Source organism: Diadema antillarum, unplaced genomic scaffold (genome assembly GCF_040938485.1).
Source record: "Diadema antillarum isolate AM-2024a unplaced genomic scaffold, OU_Dant_1.0 scf00000218, whole genome shotgun sequence".
Taxonomy (NCBI): domain Eukaryota; kingdom Metazoa; phylum Echinodermata; class Echinoidea; order Diadematoida; family Diadematidae; genus Diadema; species Diadema antillarum.
Window position 1 is genome coordinate 174410 of NW_027271107.1, and position 23793 is coordinate 198202.

Sequence of the window (23793 nt, forward strand, 5' to 3'; positions counted from 1 at the left end):
AAGATATGTAGACCTGCATAGTGTCATTCCAGTACATTTAAATCTTATATGGGTATAAACAAAAATGTTGTGTTCTATATCAACTTTTCTCAATGCAAAAATTGCTTCTGTTTAAAGGATGGAAACCATTACCTTTAATTCAGAACATATTCATGAAAAAGAAAACAAAGAAAAAAATCTTGTCAAAAAAATGTGAATAAAGTGAAGCTCCATGTTTACAAGGAGTAAAAAGAAAGAAAGTAAGGATTGTTACCAACAGGTATCAAAATCCTGTGACTTCAAAGACTTTTCTGATGTGCCTGATAGAAACTTGAAGGGATGACTTATCGACATATTCACGCTCACATTCATATTTGTTTTACATGTATCATATCTCAGACTTCCACAGTGCAGATGTTTTGCTCTCACAAACTGACCAGACCAGAAAAAACGGGAAAAAAGAAAAATCTCCTCTCTTGTACAGCACATTTAAACTCCTAATCTACTCACTGGACTTAATCATTCAGAATTATGTATGACTGCAGGTCAATTACAAGCATGAGGCAATGCCACCCTCCTCTAATTGCTTGCAACCCTGCGGTTTCAACTTCCCGTCTTATATTGACTGACATCTCATTAGCAACCACAGAGAAGCACAGGGAAAAAATAATCATGGACACATGAGGGCAGCAGACCGAGTTATGATTTTGTACAGCATTGACAGCAATGATGTACTTTTGCTGATTTCATGTGCTGTGGGGCCACAATGTAAGTCATTTTTACTGTCACGTAAATGTGGAAGAATTTTCTATGAGGCACAGAGTGGTATGAGATGTATATTTCATAATGGGTAGGAAAACTTTTTTTTTTGTGGGGGGGGGGGGGATTTTTCGCAGATCAAGGAATTCAACAGAGAACAAATTTTTGAGCAAGTTTGAATAGCCAGCCAGCATGACAGTTGTTTTTGTTTTGTTGTTGATCTTTCCTGTGTACCACTCTCTCAGTAGCAATTAGGGATATACAGTAGTCTCCATTTAATTGGGTAGTGTCTGGCAGAGCATTTCCTACCTGATTAAGTGGAGGACCCAATTAACCAGAAAGCATGTTAATTCATTCACAATGCAGACACCACATACTAGTCACACACTTCTTTGCATCAGATACACAGCACGGTATGTCAATTACAGTTATGGCTCACCTTAAGTCACACAACAGCCTTCGTTACAGTGCATGGAGCAGGTGCCAGCGCCAAAGGTTCGTGCGTGGCATTCACAAATGCCTCTCCTTTTACCGCAGATCGGTTGTACACTGCACATGTTAAAACATCAACCTATACAATAGCTCTCTATAGCCTTTCAGCATCTCACATTCTTTTCGAAATTCATATTTACACAAATTCTACAGGCTTTTCTGTGGGAAACTATGGAAATAGATCGGGTAAATCTGGAAAATTACTACCCGTTTATCCAGAATGCCTCCCGATTATGTGGTATATAACATGCATCGGGAACTGTTTTTCAGTTTGTGAGTCGATACAGGGGAATAGCCGATTAAGCGATACCCAATTATAAAGCAGGGAGTACTCCATCGATAGGCCTGTTTGCATGTACATGTATTCAAGATGATCTCTAAAGAAGCACTTTGATGCATTTCGTCGGCGGTCATCCCAACCATTGTATATCTTGATTTTCGGTCAAATTTTGGATTTTTCGATTTTTAGTCATTTCGATACTGACCATTCTGTTATACACATTGTGAAATTCCCAGTTTCTAGTAATTTGGTGTAATTTCTGTGTAATTATCACTTTTAGAATCTTGTCATTCCCACATTGTTCTAATAATTACTTTTTCCCCCAAGACGCGCATGTTAAAAAACAGCGATATACCGGTCGCTCCCACATATGATGGTTCGGATGACCACAAACAAAGTGCGCACAGTCAACCAAACTGTCGTATATCAGGGAGACACACATGTTATGACAATGGTCTTTGCGGACCAAAAAAAAAACCCAAAATAAATTGCATTTTTTTTAAAAAAGGGTATGTGATGCTGTTGTAAGTGCAGGTAATAATAGCAATGAATAAGGTTCATATTGTTCATTTGTCAGGATGTTAATATTAACAGTTGGAATATGAATAAAGATGATCTGGAGGATTTTCTTTTTTTTGGGGGGGTGGGGCATAACAGGGTGCAGACAAGAAATTAGAAAACATATTTATAAACACGAGATGCACATTTTCATGAAGTATTTTAACAGTGATTTGGTTATGTACAGACCAAAAAGCATCCATACATGTCAGTCAATGTGCATTTTGACTGCAGGAATTCACTTTACAGTGAACTAGTGCTGTGACCTACCTGCACAATGCAGTCTACCGTCATTTACATTGTTCCTATATATAGCAGAGAATTTACCATATCACATGTCAAGCTCTATTGTCAAAAGTTACTGTCAGGTGCATAACAAGGCTTTATGATTCAATCATTCTCTCTGTTGCATTGTATTTATACACAATTTTTATTGCTTCCAACATTTATCAAGACAATTCTGTTGCATACTTCATTCAAACCAATCAGATGGATGCTGTAGAGTGCTAAAGTATGATGTCATAACCATTCATCGCTATGGAAACGGGTTCAAAACAACTGCACCAGGCCTGAATGTTTATGCACGCACCTGGTCCAACCCAAGCTATACAAAATACTGTGACATCATCACTTTGGTACTCTATTGTTAAAATGTGTCACTGGTTTAGATATCAAAGAATCTTAAATTGAAACCCATCCCGGAATAAAAATGGAGGAAAATAACAATGATAAATAAGAACTCTTTCTTACAGTAAGTAAATCAATAAAGGACCATTGCACTGAAACTACAACTGAAATTTCACTGTACCCATTCAGTGGTGGCAACAATTACGATGTGCTGCAAATCAGTATAACTGCATGGATCCAATTCCATTGAACTTGCGCAAATTTAGTAATTAGCTTCATCTGTAATGGGAGGGTTAGTCCCTTGTGCATCCATACGTGCACAATGCTGTCACGCTCTGGTGCACAAATCTATACCAGTTGATAACTTGGAGATGAAGCAGATGGGTAATCAGTCTAGCGCTGCAATCAATTGGAGATGGATTTGGCCATTTATCAATTTATGATAATCACCCTCCCCACAACAGTCGCATTCACACCTGTAGACAAAATAGCAGGATAATCATCGCAATCCAAATACTGAGATTGTTTTGCTCCCGTTCTGACAGGGAGACATATCCCTCTGACTGCAGACTGCAATTATTTGTTGACCAAACTGTGTTCATGTACCTGAATGTTCAATCAATGCCTGTTTTGAATGGCTTGCTAACAAAAAATTTCTAAGATTTTTGCTCCAGCGTTCACCCTCTCGCCGCCATGCAAATTATTGTGCTATTTCTCAAATTATCACAATAATTCCAAAATGATAGGGAGATTTCTCCAGATTAAGCGGTGAACACTGTACTATGATACCATTTGTGTGTGTGTGTGTGTGTGTGTGTGTGTGTGTGTGTGTGTGTGTGTGTGTGCGCGCACTTATGTTGATGTTATTGGTGAGGAACAGTTATATTGTATTTGCAGCTGAAACAGCAGCAGTCCTAGCTACAGCCTGGGAAACATACCCTGGTGGGGAATTATAGACTGGATTCCAAGGGAAAATATACAACTGAGAGTAATACATGAATCATGCAAAGATACCATAAATCATTAAAAGAAGAGAAGAATGAAGAAAAAAAAACTTGATTTGTGTCTCTAGGCTTCCTTTCTCCATACATGCATAAATATTTAATGTTTCATGAGGTTCCATGACAGGCACTCTTACAATGTAGTTTATTTCTATCTTTCTTTCTGCTTTTTTTTTTCTCTCTCTATTTCTTATTTTCTCCCCTATCTTTTCCTCTGTATCTATCTATCTACCTATCTACCTATCTATCTATCTATCTATCTATCTATGTCTCTCTCTCTCTCTTTCTCACTTTTTCTCACCCTACAGGCAGCAAGCTTCAAATTGAATTCATGTGAGATTGATCAATGGATCATTGAACACTGCACCTTCTGATGCATTCACAACATCATGTTATTTTGTTGAATATATTATCCAACAAAAGTACAGTAAGAGTAATTTCAATCCATTCTATATTCAAGACTGAGGAAAACAACTACATAACATACATACAAGCCTTTCCGGCTGATGAGCACAAGATTTGCTAAAGCTAGGTGAGCATTGAGCTTGGAAAACCAACATACTTAAATAGCAACATGCATGAGTTGTTCTGTGTTTACGCCACTTCAGTTAGGTGATGATATGAGCTCGTGAATGTATAGGGCAACACACACACATAATAAATGTGAGTAAAGAGGGCATCAACGAGCCTATTCCTCACACAAACTTTTTCCCACAGAACAGAAGAAACATTCTTCTCTTCTGCCCTGTATTCTCCCCCCCCCCAAAAAGAAACAAACAAACAAACAAAACAAAAACCACCAACAACAAACACAACAAAGCCCACTGGTATATAGATATACATCTATGAGGGCATTAGTAAAAATTATCCATACACAGTAACTTTGGAGCAGTCTAACATACCCAATGTTATTACTGAGAGTGATTGGACTGTTTTGAAGGTACTGAATGTGGGCAATCATAATACCCACACAAAATCATGTGTATTATTTGTTTTACAAAATGATGAAGCAGATCCCTCACCCTGTCATAAAATTCTGTGGTAACCATTTTTGCGAGTAAATGAGACAATGAAATCTCACGCCCAGTCATCATTGCAAAGGGAAAGTACTACCGGTAATTCACTGTACTCTACCTATGACCAGTCATATGCTTATAAGGCAAAATGAATGCCTGGTCACATGTATTCTCTCAACCAATCACTTGATTTGGAACTGCTTTTTATAATAAATGCTAATGTAAATGCAGAAATTTTTGCGGTGCATTAATTTTTGAGTATTTCGCCAGCTTCTTCTGGCTAGGGCAAATTCTAGAACCCATGAAAATATCTTTAAATTTTTCTCTGCACATTTTAAATGGGTTTACAATTATGCAGCACGAATTCAAGAACCCACGAATATATGTTTTTGAGCCGCTCAGCGTGAAAACTTGATCACACAAAAATATCCACATTTACAGTAACAGTCAACAAGCTATAGGGTCGAGAGTGAGACAGGTACATTGTGAATAAAGAAGAAAGAGAAAGATGGCAAGGGAAAGATCATGAGAGATGAAGACTGAACAAGAGGACATGACAGGGAGGTATGATTCCAAACAATTGGTTCACAAGCATACTGTAAAACCATAAATGTTCGTGTGCATTTTAATTTCGTGAATTTCGCGAGAGCCTCGATTCGCGAAATTAAAATGCAGGCGGAAGTTCTTGCCTACACTAACATGCATTCAACGCCAAGGGCAATTTGCAAAAATTTCGTGTGCAATATCAAAGCATATCAAATGAAATATTTAAGGACTTATGTTGTAATTCCCTGGAGGATAGTGTAATTATTTAAAGTGGATGTGCAATAATGCACTGTATTCTGTCTCCTCTACTGGGGGAAGGCTTGTTTCAATTAAGTACAAGTCACTCTTGTTTTTGTACAGAGTCCACTTCAAATTCTAGTTAAGGTAGTAACTACTAGTACTTTTACAGTTTATCCCTTCTCTAGATCATGATTATGGATCTATGATTATGGTGGATGGCTTTATTTCATGGAATACCAGGGAAAGTTTTTTTTTTTTTTTTTTTTTTTTTTAAACTCTACCAGGGTACTTCATCAAAGTCAACTGGAACATAATGTGGAATTCAACTTCAAGCTATAAGAGCTTGTCCAAGAAATAACCATAGGCTTTCATCTCTTTCTTGTAAGCACGAAAGATAGCAAAATATTCCAAAACATACCTGATCCAGAAATTCAGACAGGACAATTTGATGACACTAAACTCTTGCAACTGAAAATATTGATAATGAAATCACTATCAAATTCATTGCCACTAGCAACAATTATATACAAATAGCTAAGAATAATGTCCCTAAAATAAAATACGATAATTTTTAACATATAGCATTATGGCTTGAAATCTATTTCTGCAAACTTAACTTAAGCTTGTCACCACTTTAGTAATTGGTACTATATAAATACTATTTTTACTTAGTCTTTTATTTTCTACTAAAATTACTGCCAATAAAATTAAAACTAGACATGGTTTACACTACTACTACTACTTTTACTTGTTATGACTCCTCGTATTACTGCAACTGCTGTTTTGTTACTACTAAAAATAGATTTTATCAAATGCTTTTTTTATCATGGTTTTGTCTTAACCTGTTGAAGACTAGTCCTGGGTATACTAGGGCAAGGTTCTATGGGAAATGCGTGATATAGCAAAATCAGCTTGCCCTCAACGGGTTAACCCATTGAGGATGGGCTGATTTTGCTACAGCACGCATTTCCCATAGACCCTTGCCCGAGTATACCCAGGACTCGTTCTCAACGGGTTCATGAGTGTGCATGCATGATCCTTAAATCACGTCAACACTGTAGACTTGTCTTAATCTAGCCTTCAGAAAGTAATAAATTGATAATATGATAGACATTAAAACCATGCTAAATTTATGAGAGTTGTATACATTATTTTTAGATCTACCAAGGCTGACCCTGTCTGTTGAAATGGATGTGTCATTAAAAAAATACCTTGGCAAGATAATTCCTCCATCAACATCAATAATTGTTAGATTTTAGCACACTCTGCTATGTCCATGCCAATGCAAAAGGAGTGCACTTTTGTCTAGCACCATTTATACCCACCTGCAACCCTCCCCCCCCCCCTTTTTTTTCATATCCCTGGGTAGGTGCTAGCCAGTGATAACATACAAAACAAAAACAACAAATGACACAATCAATTACAGGTAAATAGGTGTGACGCCAATGTTATGTCACATAGGAGTAACAGACTATACCCTCTTACAGCAAATCTTCCACTGGCTCTGTGCAAGATGGGTACGATGCCTCCTCGCTCTGTGAGCATCCGTGTCCTCTGCATGTGAAAGACTACTGCATTAGTATTTGATACATGGTAAACATCTATAAACAAGATGATTGGCTCCATGCAAGAATTCATTACTTTAAATAAATATGCAGTACCGGTACCGACTGCTACGTGTAAGGATTAGAACACCAGCACTGACTGTTGGGCAGAAGTGCAGTAGCTATAGTCTCATAAGGTGCCCGTGTTGTAATTAGGAGATCATTGATTTGAGTCCAACCCAAGTATGTACAACGTGACTACTATTTTTATCATGGCTACTATTAAAACACAGAATAATTGGTGCTTATTTATGTCAATGAAGGCCAATTTGACGGTCACTTGAGAGAAAATTGGCTTTGGAAATATAGTTTGCAAATTACTGAATAAATCAAGATGATATCTATTGTAATGTAATCGTGAAATAGACTTTACTGGGTATAAGACAGGAATACAGAAACTAAGTTCATTTTCCATGACTTCATGTGGCACCTATTTAAGTATTTATGATGCATAGAATTTCAACTGAGATTTATATCAATCATATATTCTCTGATAGGCAAATTTCTAAATTCTCAGGGGATACAGTACAGTAATATTTCCTCAGGGGCTGTCTGCACAAAAAGTAGTTCCACACATTCCTATTAGTGAATCAATAATCTCAGCCACAGCCTAAAGGGCCTGACTCACTGGAGGAGACATGTCGCGACTCAAGCATCTCGAACTTGAACAAAGAAATGGTTTGCGCTCTCTCCAAGAAGGCAACTCCAGGGCGATGTCTACGACATATGTGTATCTCCAAATAAGGTGACAACTTATTTGCCCAGAAGTTGTGGGGACATCGCCACAACATCTCACATCATTGCCAGTAGGTCACCAAGGGTGTTCCCAAGGTCGCAGAGACATCTTGGAGACGTTGCCGACGAAAATAAGTCTCCGTGACTCGGCTCCAACTAAGGAAACATTGCCAAGATGTTGTGGAGACCAGCTAGAGACTGTAAGTAATCTCCGAAAATACTGAACTCGTTTGATTCTTCTCGAGACTCCATGGAGACCAGGCTAGTCTCCAGGAGACGTCATGGAATCATTGCAGAGAAGCGTCTGTGACCTGCAAGACATGAGTCGAACCAGGTCGCCAGCTAGTAGGCTCCAGGCCATAGTTATACCCACTTAAAACTTGGGATTGAGTGGAATATTATTGATTATTGACTGAATTGTATGGGCGTAGCAGAACTCCTGCACTGAATCGAAGAATTTCATCATCACATATCATTGATTCTGTATGATGTTCCTTGTTTCCTTAAAAATTATGAAATTAGTTTTTTTTTTTCCTCGAAAGAAATAAAGTAAATTACTCTTAGAGATGGGAGACTTTAAGATTTGAGCTTCAGCATTACCAGCCCTAAAGTTGACATCACACACACACACACACACACACAAACAAACTTTTGACCAAGACAGTGCTCTCTAAACAAGAAAGGCCAAACACTGAATTGTATTCGTACACTGCCCAGAGCAGTAAACAAAAACAAGTGTGCTGTTACTATGGCAAAATAGTCTCCACTACTCTTGGAAAAATATGTGATATCTGCGTGTGCACAAAGTTTTCTCTGAATTGCTTACAAACTGAAGAAGAATTTCAACCTGTAAGTTTGTTTGTTGTTTGTTGTGTTTGTTTTGTTTTTTCCTTATGTGGGAGCTATAATAGACTGTTACCATGGCAGGCCATGCCTGCTACATTTCAAAATTTGTTCTTTATATTGAGTTTTCATGTGTGCCAAGTTTCTTATGAATGGTGATTTGTGGGTCATAATGTGCTGTTGCCATGGCACCACCATTCCCACTACTGTTTAAAACTCTGTCTTACACTACTTTACATCAAGCTCAACACGAGCACTAAAGTTTGTTCAAATCTCTTGAAAACTGGAGAAGTAGTCCTATCCGCAAGCCTTTCACCCTATTTGTGAGGACATAATGTCTTGTTACCATGGCAATGCACTTCTGCAATTGTTGCAAAATGTCTTTCACTTAACACTTAACTTAACATGTGTGCCATATCTCATTTGAATAGCTTGAAAACTGGAGAAGTAATTCAATCTGCAAGCCTTTTACCCGATTTTGAGGCCATATTGTGCTGTTACCATGGCAATGCAGTACAGCTGCTGCTGAAAATTGATCTTGCACAACTTTACACTGAGTCACATGTGCCAAGTTTCTGATTAATCACTGAAAAAGTTGGAAAGTAGTTTTATCTGCACCCTATAATGTGCTGTTACTATAGCAATGCACTTCCCACTGGTGTTAAAATATGTGCTTCCATAACTTTACATCAAGTTTTTCATGTATACATGCCAATTTTCTGGTGAATCATTTGAAAACTACGGAAGTTTGATCTGCAAGCCTTTTATCTAATTTGGAGAGCTTCCAGAAATAATCATCTGAGCCCACATGATACATGAATCCATGGGAACATGTACAATCAATCGACAGGAGCACCATTAAGCAAACTCTTCTTGAAATCAATTTCTACTAGTAAACTGCCACTTTCATCATGACCTTGATAGTTAAAATCAACACCTTCAGCAGTGATTGTGGCTGATACAAAACAAAGGGTTTACATCAACACCTAGTGGAAATTTAAGACAAAGGAATTCTACGACTCTGCTCTACCCTATACCAAGTATTCACACTATCATTGTCGTTGGATCCAACATTCAGCATTCGCTGGTATGTTTGTGACATCCGTGCATTAGCATCATCGCCCCAACAACTCTAGTTGCCAAAAAAGCGGCAAAGCATTCGGTTCTGCATAAATGCCTCCTACAAGGACAGTCCACCGATTCGAACGACGGTGGATTCATGATTAATGAAACAAAACTCATTACTCTGAGCCTCCCCAAGATGGAGGGCTCCATTTAGTCAGTTAAAGGGAAAATCCCATTAGAAGGGTTTGGGAGATAATCCTTGTTGCCAATATATTTGAAGAAAGTAGAACGTAAGATGTGTCTTGAGTATACTTGGGCAAGTGTCCATGGGAAATACGTGTTGTAGTAAAATCAGTCTGTCCTCAACAAGTTAAAGGGATGGTATAGTTTTGGTTGAGACCTAACGTCAGGTTTTTAACATATTTTGGTGAGATAATGAGAAACCTCTCATGAAATGTGAAAGAGCATACAATTCCAAGTGGAATTCAATGCTTATTTGATGAAAATTGGTTTTGAAATGGCTGAGATATCTAAACCAGAGCGATCCTAATAAAAGGTGGGACCCACCTTTTATAATGATCACTTTGTTTTACTTTGTTTTGGGATATCTCAGCCATTCCAAAACCGATTTTCATCAAATAGACTTTGAATTCCTCTTAGAATGGTGATGCTCTGTACTATTTCACAAGTGGCTTCTTTGTATCTCACAAAAAGTTAAAAGCCCAATCCTCATCTCTACCAATACTATACCACTAACCCTTTTTTTCTACTGGTCTAACCTGTCTGTCGGACAAGTAGGTTCACAGTTTTTCCATTTTTTACTGGTCCGTTCCTGAAAAAGTTACTGGTCCAACAGTGATTTTTACTGGTCCTGGACTGTCGGACCAGCGCCAGTGTGTAGCGTTGTCTAAAATATAAAATGCAAGCCAGGCCAGCCTTTCCACTCCATGGTATCCACATGCTACCGTGTTTTTAAACTGTTCTGCCTCTCCTTGCTGGATTGGGGGGGGGGGGGGGGGGGGGGGGGGGGGGGGGGGGGGGGGGGGGGTGGTGTTGTAGTGCTGCCGAATTGGTGATCGTAGATTCTTAGTGCTCACTTCACATTCTGCAGTATAAAATTATTCCCCAAGGGCGGATCCATGAATTCCGTACAGAGGGGGCGCCTTTACAAAATTGAAGGGGGCGTACACACCCCCATTTTGTTTTCTTTTTAGTTCTTCTGTTTTAACCAAAAAAAAGGGGGGGTGTGCGCCCAGTGCACTCCCCCTGGATCCCCCACTGTTCCCATCACAAAAAATATATGAAGAAAATAAAAGAAAACAATCACTAAACATGTCTCCCACCTGAGTTGTTTATGTCTCTACTCTCAATAGGTCAAGCAAGCCAATGCTACACATCATGACCAGCATTCTCTTTTGTTCTCATGACTTCACCTTTCAACAAAGCTCACTCTCTGATACGATTCACGTCTTCCCTGTCAGCAGGGAAACCCACAGGAGAGTTACATTAACCCATTGAAGACAAGTCCGGTGTATACTTGGGCAAGTGTCTACAGGAAAGCTGTGATGTAGCAAAATCAGCCCATCCTCAACAGATTAATTAAATGTCACAAAACATCCTTCAACTTGCCAGCAACATACCAAGTGATACACAAACTAGAGATATCCATCTCATCTACTTGCTGATACAACCATGCCTCCATACCCCCAGTTTTTGTCAATTCTTCATTAACATTTCATTTCATAGAATGAAAATCACACAAATAATGTAACAGACACACAGGAAATAAGAATCCCAAAGGTTTGTTGTCAAACTACTTAATATGTGCATATTGAAATCACACAAATATATCTAACATTAAGTATTTGAACAAGTACATGTGACATTATTAAAGGGTGTGTACAGTTCTGGTTGAGGTGAAAATTTAGCTTTTAACGTTTTGCGAGATATTCAGAAACCACTCTATGAGATGTCAAAGAGCATGCACTTCTAATGGGTATCAAAACTTTATTAGATGAAAATCGGTTTTGAAATGGCTGAGATATCCAAAAACAAGGTGAAACAAAGAGATCCTAATAAAGTTGGGGCATGTCGCCTTTAATTATTAGCACTTTTTTTTTAATATCTCAGCCATTTGAAAACCGATTTTCATCAAATAAACGTTGAATCCTTCTTAAAATTACATGTTCTTTCATATTTCATAAGAGGCTTTTCATTATCTTACTTAGGAATGTTCAAACCATGAATCCCTACCTCAACCAATACTGTACTGTCCCTTTAAAGATAAATAGAAAGAAAATAAACTATTATGACATTCTACTTCAAGTCAACTATGAGGAATATATAGATAAGTTGAATTGAACAATCTGAACAGACAGTTGAGAGAGAGAAAAAAAAGCAGACCCCCTCCTTATCACCCCACATACATTTATACCTTTATCTAAGTTATTCTGTCTGTGAAGATCAAACTTTACAGCAGACAGATCCACTGTTGTGTTAAAGGGAAATGAAATTTAAATGTACATGTGGATTGTGTGATTGCAGCAGTCTTAGTAGAACACATCAGGGATGTTTCAGGAAAATCGGGCAATCTGTTGAAAAGTTATGAATTTTTACAGTTTCGGCGCCACCATAACAAGACGAGAAGACTGCAATAGTTCATAATGTCAGTGCAGGACAATGATATTGAGAAAATATACATAAAGAGAATTCCACAAAGTAACATGATTTTTTTTTCTTTTTACAAAAAGCACACATTCCCTCAACTTGTTACTAACACATTCTAAGGGTAGTATAATTCCCTCTGCTTTCTGAGAGAGGCAAGTAAAGTGCTCTTTCATTGTGTTAGAAAAGTGAAAAATGTTGAATTTTCTTTATATTTTCTTCATATCGTTTTCCAACATGTGATGTCATAAAGTGCAGTCTTCTCATCCAGCAATGGCTGTACCAAAAACTTCATAACTTTTGAGCAGATTGTCCATTTCTTTTTTCACATTTTACTGATGTGTTTCAAATAATATTGCTGCATTCCCTCAATTCACATATAAATATTTGGGGTTTCATTCTCTTCAAAGTCTGAATAAACTATACCCTGTCCCAAAGGAATTTCACAACACATACACACAAGCACACACTATGCATAAATGTCCTTGCAAAATTGTTGTCGTGTGAAGTGAACATCTTGATCTCAGGCTCATGACATGCCGAGAAGCTCTACAGTATGTAAAAAGAAATCCACTATGGGGGCGCTTTTCAGTACTACTGTGTATTCTTTCAGTTCATCTGCTATTAAAACAGGCAAAATGAATTTTGCTTCTTCTTCTTTCTTTCTTTTTTATTTCTGAGGCAACTGCAATCCATGTAAAATCTCATATCAGCAACTGTCAGGGTGTAGGCTCCATTTGCAGAACATAGTAGCCATCCTGCGTTCAGCATCATGGTATGCCACAACTCGGACAAACAGCCCCAGCTGAAGTACCCACATCTCCATGCGGTGAAATCTGGCTGATCTACATGCACACGCCTTTCCCTCCGTGACAAACAAGGCACTTGATCTCCAAGGCTAACACTCTCAATGGCAAAAGGCGAAAAACCTTAGCCTTCTCGAAATTGGTTGCGCAAATCGATGACCATGTGTCGTACCCTGGACTGATGTCCTCTTTGATAAAACACATCCTGAATTTCTCATTTCGTGTACTCAGTTTTACTCACTAGATTTGTTTTGTCAGTTGGTCAATCTCACATTGAAAGGCATTGGCCTGTTCAGTAATATGAAAGTCAGCTACAGAAACTTGGTGCAGGGTGGGAAGGGGCATTTTAGTGGAATGGTTCTAAGAGAGGAAAGCCATTTGATGTATGATATCAAAAGGGAGATCTGATAAATACATGTAGATAGTGATATCAAAATTGTCAGACATCATAAAAAAACATGTGGTTAAAGTTACATTTTCAGTCAATAGCTGCGGTCACACAGGCAAAAGATCACAAAGTCTTTGCGATCTTTTGTCGTTCATTCACGCTGGCAGCCGAACTTCTTGATCTTAGGATCAAGAAGTTTGGGTCACTAGTGCGCGTGTGCAAGGAAGAAGAAAAGAGTACACAGTCTGATGGCTAGTGATTGTGACATAACAATAAATGCCTGTACATCACAATGGTTGCGTGCTTCGGAGGTACAGCCAGCAAGCAGGTGGTCAGACTGGTCACCTGACAAACTTCGTGAAGTTTCAGTTTCAAGTTATCACACTAGCAAAAGAGCGAGAAGTTTGGCAATTTTTTTTTTTGTATTCCCAGGCCTTGGAGTTTTTATTTTTATTTTGATAAAGATCTTTGGTTGAATTTTGTGATTATTCACATGTGTCTTTTCACGTCATTGCTCTGCTAAGATGTGATAGTTTTGTGATTTCAAAACCTGAATATGGTTGTCTCCTTTAAAAAAGCAAAAAGGTCATAGTATTTGTAAGGAGCTTTGCCCTTTCTAATATGTCTCTGAAATATCCTAATAAAATTAAATATCCATCAATTGCTTTCGTTCATGCAGAAAGCAAACTGTTACAACAGGAAGAAATGAAATTATGTTGTGAAGACAAGCTTTACTGCTGCAACACATCAAAGATGCGGGGTGTATTATTACGCGATATCACAAACACACACGATCCGCATTGATTAAAGCCGCTACATGACGGAATCCGCAGCCTCGCCGATGTCACTGACTCCAAGATTCCCTGCTCTGCTGCCTAATTCTCATGTGAGCCGTGTCCAGAGCAGACAAAGGCAAACATTTCCCTGGATATTGTGAAAAATGGCACTGTATTAACATACGCCACACTTCTCATCAATCTCACGCCTCATCTCGCCCCTACCACTCCTCCCCTCCCCCATTTTCTCACCTTTCTTTCTTTCCCATTCCACCCTCACCCCACCCCCTTCCCACACCTGAAGGTTTCAGTTTTTTCTTTTCTTTATTTAAATCTAATATCAAGTTACGGTCCGAGCTGCATAGTGAGATCTGTGACCAATGACTCCAGCTTGGCAGGATGAGAGAGAGAGTCTGCAGTGAGGTTTGGGCCCATGAGCTAAGATTACTACGCATCGTTGCTTACTCCCTGTGACGTCAATGAATTAGTTGCCATGGAAACCCCGATGCTCCGGTGCAGCACTTTTTTCCCTTGTATCTGTTTGCTTGGTTGTCCTCATTCGTTTCCTTCAGTCTGCCTCTCTCTCCTCCGTCGCTCTCTCCTTCCATTACTCACATGGTATGAGCCTAATAGATGCCTGAGAATGATGATGCTGTTATGGGTGATGAGGATGATGATGCGCTTTGGCGGGGACGATGATACTGCGCGAGGGCGGAGACAAATGAAAGTGAGCAGGAAGTGTATAATGAGATTGGTGGGCCCATGAGGAGTATACCAAGCCTGCCACACCACCTGCATGCCCCTTTCATTCACCCATCCAACTTGCTGGTGAACTACACATCCACTCCACTGGTGTTGTACAAGCATTTACCGCACGGGGAAAGCCCCTTTCAATGATGCAGAGAAAAATGCAACTGCTCAAGGACAACTGTGAGCAAGCTCATCAAAAATAAGAATTAACAAATTTAGTAGCAATATAGTAACAATTTGGATGTATAGGTAACTCAAGTAAAAAGCAACAGGTGGCCCAAAATACATGCTCAAGTGATTTTGTTCTGATCATAAAGTGTCAGTACTTTGATATTTTCCTTGCAAAAAAGGAGACCCATTTTTTCTTCTGTGACTGTTAAAGTTATAACTCTCAGGCAGCATCAGTGTACACATTAACATACCTCTCAGGATAAATCAAGAAAAAAAATAAATATAAATAAATAGATGAATACATATTACTGTGGTCATGGTACATTAGTGCCAAGAATTTTATGCGAAAGGCATCACATTCTTGTGGCAAAAAAATTAGTTCAGATTTGAGTTTTCTTAGATTTGTCTCCCTCAATTTGTAAGATCTCAACTCCTGGGCCCCATTTCATAAAAAGTTGACATGACAGCAACTCTTGCAGAAATGGCAACTGTCATGGTAATGACAAGAATCCAGCTTTCTGATTGGCTGTTGCTATGAGAAGTTGCCATTCCAGCAAGAGTTGCTGCCCAAACATCTTTTATGAAATGATGCCCAGATCTATATTTTTAACAAACATGTCGGAAGAAGAAACCAGCAGGAATTGAACCTGTCATCTTTTTCTGACAAGTTTGTTACAAAATGTACATCACCAGTTGAAATTTTACAATTTTCACTTGTACAGTGACAAACTGAAGAAAACTCATACCTCAAATTCACCCCTCTGCTTACTAATCTCTTGTTTTAACAAAGAAAACAGTTGATAAACTGCTTATCGGGGGCATATTAAGCTATATACTCTCATTCACAAAGAAATGGCCTTGATGTTCTCATAATCTTTGTAACTTCACTTTGGTCTTTCCTTACTCTGTTTCTTCCTCATAGTTCTATTCATTCAAAATAGCAATCTCATCGGGGTGGAATTCCTTTATTAAGGGCTTTCAAAAACCGGCACGATGCGCCGTAGATTAGACTGCTGAAAAATTGATGAGGATGTCAATATATATCATTATGGATATGAGAAGCATTATGTCGCACACTGCTTAAAGGTCAGTTAGGAACAGTGTTAGGATGAATCACAGTCTTCTCCGAGTGGAAAGGACAATCCATAAACGTGCATGGCAAGCTCAGCATGTTGTGATGAATTTTTGATAGGCCTAAGCAGTGACAGGAATTTTTTTTTTTTTGGGGGGGGGATTTTCTTTAATCTACATCAATTTATAAAACATAAGTATCATTTAAAAAGAAAAAAAAACTATAAATACTTGGTGTTATTTAATGGATTATGAAGTGCCCTTTTGCAGTATTTTTATCTTAACAAATTCTACAAGTTGACTGCTACTTGCAAACTCAAGAAATACCACCTCTTCTGACAAAAATGCAGGAATAAGAGATATGTGGTGTTACCACAATAGAGTCACAAACATTTAAGTTATTTAAGTAAACTGCAAAGCATGGTGATTTGGCTGAACCGCATGAAAATTAATATTTCTTCAAAAATTTGAAGGTTTATGTAAACAACCTCCAGTCTGATTATTAAAATTAGAGATTGTTTCTATATCTGACCATGTCAATTTTTGTAAAGCATCTATGTAACCTGAAGTTGACTTATTCCACTCCAATGATTAATGGGAGCTTCAGGGTAATTTTGTTTCTTTTACTAGTTCATTTTTTTTTCTTCACTTACATGAATGATACAATTATGACAAATCTACAATGTTTACATCAAAATATACATAAAACATGTTTTTTTTAAAGAAATTGATATAGTTAAGTGTATACACATCCATACATTTTAATTTATCTTGAATACATACAGGTGGAGGAGACATTTATCAATTCTGCATCTATTCTTCAAAGCCAATTTTCTCAAAACTGGGCTTATCTTATTGTGGGTTTTATTCATCATTTCTGCTGCAGGTCAGTTTTGAATAAAAAAAGTAGGATAAGCAATGTTTTCAGAAAGCTAAACAGTTTAGACACTTCAAAGGTCCAGATCTATAAATATCATGAAATCAATCATGTTCAGCAAGGTCATCAGGCTTTACAGATGATGGAACAGTGTGGCCCTAACAGCTTTTGTTGATATAGAAACAAAGGCTCCATAGCACACACACACATCAGAACTTTAATAGAAAGGACAATTCACCATAATCTCAACTGTTATAAAAAACTTCTTTATGAGAATATTTCATCTAATCATAAGGAAACATAAATAATAAACATTGACTCTCTTTAACCAGTTGTCTAGTCGACAGTGGGAGCATGATTGTAAAATGTTAGTGTCCATTCTCTTTTTTTTTTTCTTTTCATCCTCATGGAACTGGGAGCATGTACGCATTTACATTATTGAATGAGCCATCTGTTTGTCTGTCTGTCTGTCTGTCTGTCTGTCTGTGCTTACATTCATACATCGTGCCTGAGGCATATCACAATAGCAGTGCCTAGCAATTAATGATTTCCATTGATTAAATGCCCAAGTAAATTTGACTTTTTTTTTCCTTGTCCATTCTGAAATTGATTTCTACATTATTGCTGAGTGGGCACGGTTCCAAAACAAGCTCTCGTGAATACACCTTCATAAAATCTGCTGGTGAGCAAAATGTGCCAAGTCAGCAGCCCGAGTGTCCAAACGAGTAGCTGCAATGTTAACATCTACCACAGAAAGTCAAGTTGTCAGCCCTGGAAGCAAAACATCCATATAGACAGACAGACAGACAAACAGACGGACAGAATCCATCATTTATGAGGCAGTTGTGTGCAAGCTGTATTGACACTTCCCCCCTTGCATCGAGACATTATGACAATTTCATTATCATACCTCCCACCTCACTCTCAACACAGCTGTATCGATCCAGAGCCATTCTGCAATTCATCAGATTTTGCTCCTCAACTGCATGAGAGGTCAGCTGGCAAGGAGCCCGGCCATGGAGGAGGTCAGGTTTGTCTCCTCGCTTGGGTCAGATGTGTCATCATCCATATTATAACATCATGAGTACTGATAGTATGATGTAATTCAGACATGGATATCCGCTTATTTTCATGTACAGATATTTTTGCGAATGACAAGGTCAAAGACATTTTTGCCGAGATGTTGTTTTTACAAATTAACATCGATGCTTATCATTAATGCACTTTTACCCTAGCACATGGCAACATTTTCGTTGGTTGTTATATTCCTGATCCAACTATAATTAATGAAATTCACAAAAATAACAGCTTTTACAGTAGGAATTAGCAATGGCCTCTTGGAGGGTCTTACCATTATCATCAAACCATTACCACTCAATCCCTTCATCTTTCCTCGAGTCTAAACAGAATCAGCATCTGAAGGCAACATCATGACATGCATCAATTTCAATTTCATTTCAATTTCAATTATATCCTTGTATTTCTCTGTGGAAAAAATATAAAATATAACAAAATAAGATAATTTACATAATGTCCAGCTTGGATATACAAGAAAAGAAATATGAACATAGTACAAGTCAGTCAATGTGTCAGTTTCATTCAAAGTTAGAGAAATCTATTAAGAGAAATATGATGGAACCTATTTAAAAGCAAGCTTGTTGAGTATAGGTCCCAATAAAAGCCTAGTGTGAAGAACAGGATGAGGAACACAGGTACAACTACAGACCACACCAAAAAAAAAATTTTTTAAATGCTTAATTTCTGTTTCATGAGTCCAGAGTCATATCCATTGGACCACAATCCTACCATGCTGCGATTCAAATGAGTATGATTTCTCTATTCCTTTGTTGCTATATGGAGCACACATTGCCATTCCTACAAGTGGATTTCAGTGGACATTCCAAGGGTCTCAATCCCACTTGTAACTGCGTTGTAGGTTTACAATGTTGAACACTTTTTGAATACAAGCAGGCCTTAATAATAAAAGCACAGGAGACAGGGGGGATGAAGCTTGAAATTCTACACGAATAATACAGAGTTGGAGGAAAATAAAGTCGAGAAAGATGGGAAGACAGACAGACAGACGGACAGACAGAAAAGGGGGATAGTGACAGGAACAGGGACAGGAAGAGAGGCACAAATGGAGGTAATATTTGATTTGTCCTTTCTAACATTTCCTAGCAGCTGTGAGAACCAGAGAATTAGGTGGTTCAGGATGGCCACAGGCTGTGCATCTCCAATGTCTCCAATTACTCTGGGAAGCGCTCACGGATAAAAGTTCCCCTGTCTCCCCCCCCCCCTTCTCTTTCTCTTTCTGTATATATCTCTATCTATCCCTCCCTCTTTCTCTTTCTTTTTCTCTCACTATATATATCTCAATCTATCTATCTATCTCTGCTTCTTGTGCCTTTCCTTATCTTCAAAATAAGCTATGGCCAATATAGAATGGTGTGGATCATATTTCCAGTTCTGTTAATAAGGAAAGAAAAGTGGCTCCATCTTTACGGGAAGTACAATGCCATAACCAGAAATGGAACCTATACTGAATGATGTATGCACAAGTTCGGTCGCCAAACAAGATGACTTGAGAGCAAGACCTTTGTCCCAATAAAGCCACTGCCCTGATCTTTTTTTTTTTTAACAAAGTATGAAATATGAATTAGGTGATCCGAGTATCCTCTCGGATCACCTTCTGTATCTGTACGGATTCTTTCTTCTTCTTCTTCTTTCTTTATTTCTCCCCAAAAGTTGTGCAGAGGTTAGCTCAGAAAGTGCTATGCCTATCAAGTTCAAACTTACACCACGTATGTATCGTGTCCCAAAGACGGCAATCGAACTAAAATCAAAGTGATCAGTTGACCGTGACGTCACTATGACGTCATTACATGAAAACACATTCTCAATCATATCTCATTAATGGAATGGAGTTTTTCAATGAAATTTACGTCACATAAAGTTCAAATCAAACGCATTCTGCTCATATTCTCAAAATTCATCTATACCTTAAAACGTGCGCGTACGCGCGCGTTGAAATATTTGTATGCTCAAATCGAGCTCAAAATTTTTTTGCACACGTTTCAGACCATTTGGAGAATTTTTTGAAAAATTGAAAAAATCGGACGGACGCGTACGCGCGCGCGCATATACGCACGCACAGCTCATATGCAATAGAAATTTCCAATTTTTTTCACACGGATCGGATGTCTGAAATGTCAAGGTGTATTTCTACCAAGTTTCAAGTCAATCCGACTCAATATGACGTCATACGGGCCCGTCAAAGTTGAAATTCCGCGCGCGCGTCAATGGCGATATACAGTGCAACTATGCCAAAAAACCGATGATTTTAAATCCGATTTTACTCGTCAGGATGAACGGTGACCCCCCATTTTCTTTACATATTTTGAAAGCTGATGAGTTGTACATGTCATTTCATGGGCTGGCTATGCTGACAAAATGATTAAAAGATATCAAATTTCTTCATAAAGTAAAAAAAGTAAATTGTCTAAATGACGTCATCAAATTTCAAATTCACTCGAGCGTATCTCACTTTAATTTCGCCAATTTTCACCCAGATTTCAGTATGTTGTAGCTTATGAAATGTTCTTTCATTAATGTAAAAACAAAATTTTGATTGGATAACGTCATCACCTCGTAAAAATGGATTGAAAGTATCCTTGTAAAATTTGACCAGTTTACGTGTTATCTCTATGGGAGAGCAGTTTTTCTGGCAGTGAAAATTGACATGACTATCTTTTTCGAGCACTAGCTCACTTATGCTTCGGTGAATTCTTCCCAGATTTTAGTATGTTGTAGCTGAGACTTTGGGCTATCGTAAGTGTGCCCTCCATTTTTCCATACGACGTCGGCATCACGTCGAAAAACTTGGTTGAAAATGGCACGTGGCTTCGATGTAACGTCATTTTGCTTAATACACAGGGCCTGTGGAGCATGAAATAGGTCATTGCATAGCGCATCCGACTCGTAATCCTAAGGTCCCTGGTTCGAGGCTCACCCCTGCCAATATTTTTTTTTTTATTTTTTAAACACTTTTTTTCCTTCTTTTTCTTTAGTTAGTCTTAATCTCCTTTCCTAACTTTATCTTTTTCTGATTTTTTCATGCTTCTCCTACAAATTTCTATAACAAAAACATAATTTTTTCTTTATTTTTCTTTCTTTCTACTACTTTCTGTGCAATAGACGAACAACAACAATGACTATTAATCCCATATTTTGCACATGTTTTGTTCATGTCACGTACATTATTTCATAAGATAACAATTACTTGATCGGACACCATCTTGGGTATGTAAATTAGGGTCAAAGGTCATAAATGTTTCATCCTGTATCTTGGTGAATACATGTCCTATCTCTCCCATATTTTGCACACGCAAAGACCATGTTATAAGAATCATTTCACAAAATAATCACTTTTTGCTCAGATGCCATCTTGTCTGTGCATATTGGGGTCAAAGGTCATATGTACTTCTTTCTTCATCTTCGTTATGACGTGTTATCTCTATGGGAGGGAATTTTTTAAATGTGACAATTAACATGATTGTCTTTATCGAGCACTAGCTCACTTACCCTTCAGTGAATTTCTCCCAGATTTTAATATGTTGTAGCTGAGACTTTACGCTATCGAGAATGAGCCTTCGATTTTTCATACAATGTCGGGATCATGTTAAACACTTGGTTGAAATTAAAGCTTATCTTCGATGTATTGAGATATTTCTTTCTTTGTGCAACTTTCTTTGCAATAACTCAAGAAAAACAGCCCCTACCACCTCCATGTTTTGCACCTGTTTAGTTCATGTCACGTACATTATTTCATAAAATTACAACTACTTGATCGGACACCATCTTGGGTATGTAAAATAGGGTCAAAGGTCATAAATGTTTCATCTTGTATCTTGGTGAATACATGTCCTATCTTTCCCATATTTTGCACACGCAAAGACCATATTGTGAGAATCATTTCACAAATTAACCACTTTTTCCTCAGATGTCATCTTGGGAGTGTAAAGGTGGGTCAAAGGTCATATGTATTTGTTGCTGTATCTTCGTTATCTAGTGTATACAGAATTAGTACCAAAGATGGCAGACATGACTCCCTTTTCTAAATGAGAATCCAAACATCACACGGCCAATGTATCTAAACACAGATGAAACCTGTATGGTCATGCCTATTGCGATCATGATTCGAATCATTGATTAAAAAAAAAATCGGATCACCTTAATTTGTCAGTAATGACAAATTACAATCTCTAGTTCTTCTTCTTCTTCTTCTTTATTTCTCCTCAAAAGTTGTGCAGAGGTTAGCTCAGAAAGTGCAATGCCTATCAATGTCATACTTATATCATATATGTATTGTGTCCCAAAGACGACAAATTTAGTAAAATCATTGTGATCAGTCGACCGTGACGTCACTATGACGTCATTATATGAAAACACATTTTCATGAATATCGCATTAATGGAATGGAATATTTCAATGAAATTTACGTCACATATATTTCAAGTCAAGTGGATTCTACTCATATTCTCAAAATTTATTCTTATCTCAAAACGCGCGCGTACGCGCGCGTTGAAATATTTGTATGCTCAAATCGAGCTCAAATTTTTTTTGCATACGTTTCAGACCATTTGGAGCATTTTTTGAAAAATTGAAAAAATTGGACGGACGCGTACGCGCGCGCACATATTCGCACGCACAGCTAATATAAAATAGAAATTTTCAATTTTTTCACACGGATCGGATGTCCAAAATGTCAAGGAATATTTCTACCAAGTTTCAAGTCGATCCGAATCAATATGACGTCATACGGGCCCGTCAAATTCAAAATTCCGCGCGTGCGTCAATGGGGATACACAGTGCAACTATGCTAAACAACCGCCAATTTTAAATCGGATTTTACTCGTCACAATGGATGGTGACCACCCATTTTCTTTACATATTCTGAAAGCTGATGAGTTGTACATGTAATTTCATGGGCTGGCTATGCTAACAAAATGATTAAAAGATATCAAATTTCTTAATAAAGTTAAAAAAGAAAATTTTCAAAATGACGTCATCAAATTTCAAGTTTACTCGAGCCTATCTCACTTATCCTTTCCCAATTTTCACCCAAATTTCAATATGTTGTAGCTTATGAAATGATCTTTCATTTATGTAATTACACAATTTTGATTTGATGACGACATTACCTCGAAAAAATGGATTGAAGGTAACCTTGTCAAATTTGACCAGTTTACGTGTAATCTCTACGGGAGTGCAATTTTTATGGAAATGAAAATTGACATGACTATCTTTATCGAGCACTAGCTCACTTATGCTTCGGTGAATTTCTCTAAGATTTTAACATGTTGTAGCTGAGACGGAGAGCTATCGTAAGTGTGCCCTTCGTTTCTTCATACATTGTCGGGATCACGTGAAAAAACTTGGTTGAAATTAAAGTTTATCTTCGATGTATTGAAATATTTCTTTCTTTTTGCAACTTTATGTGCAATAAATCAAGAAAAACATACCCTATCACCACCATATTTTGC

General features: G+C 37.9%; 1 protein-coding gene across 1 annotated transcript in view; it reads right to left on the bottom strand.

Annotated features, from left to right (window-relative positions):
* The window catches only part of LOC139724516 (uncharacterized), a 75540-nt gene extending 57339 nt beyond the window's left edge, over nt 1–18201 (bottom strand). Inside the window, exons 1-2 of the mRNA XM_071635650.1 lie at nt 18159–18201; nt 14995–15080 (exon numbers count right to left, since the gene is read on the bottom strand). Coding sequence (XP_071491751.1) covers nt 14995–15080; nt 18159–18201 — 129 coding nt within the window. The remainder of the gene's footprint in view (nt 1–14994; nt 15081–18158) is intronic.
* Between the last annotated feature and the right edge of the window lie 5592 nt (nt 18202–23793).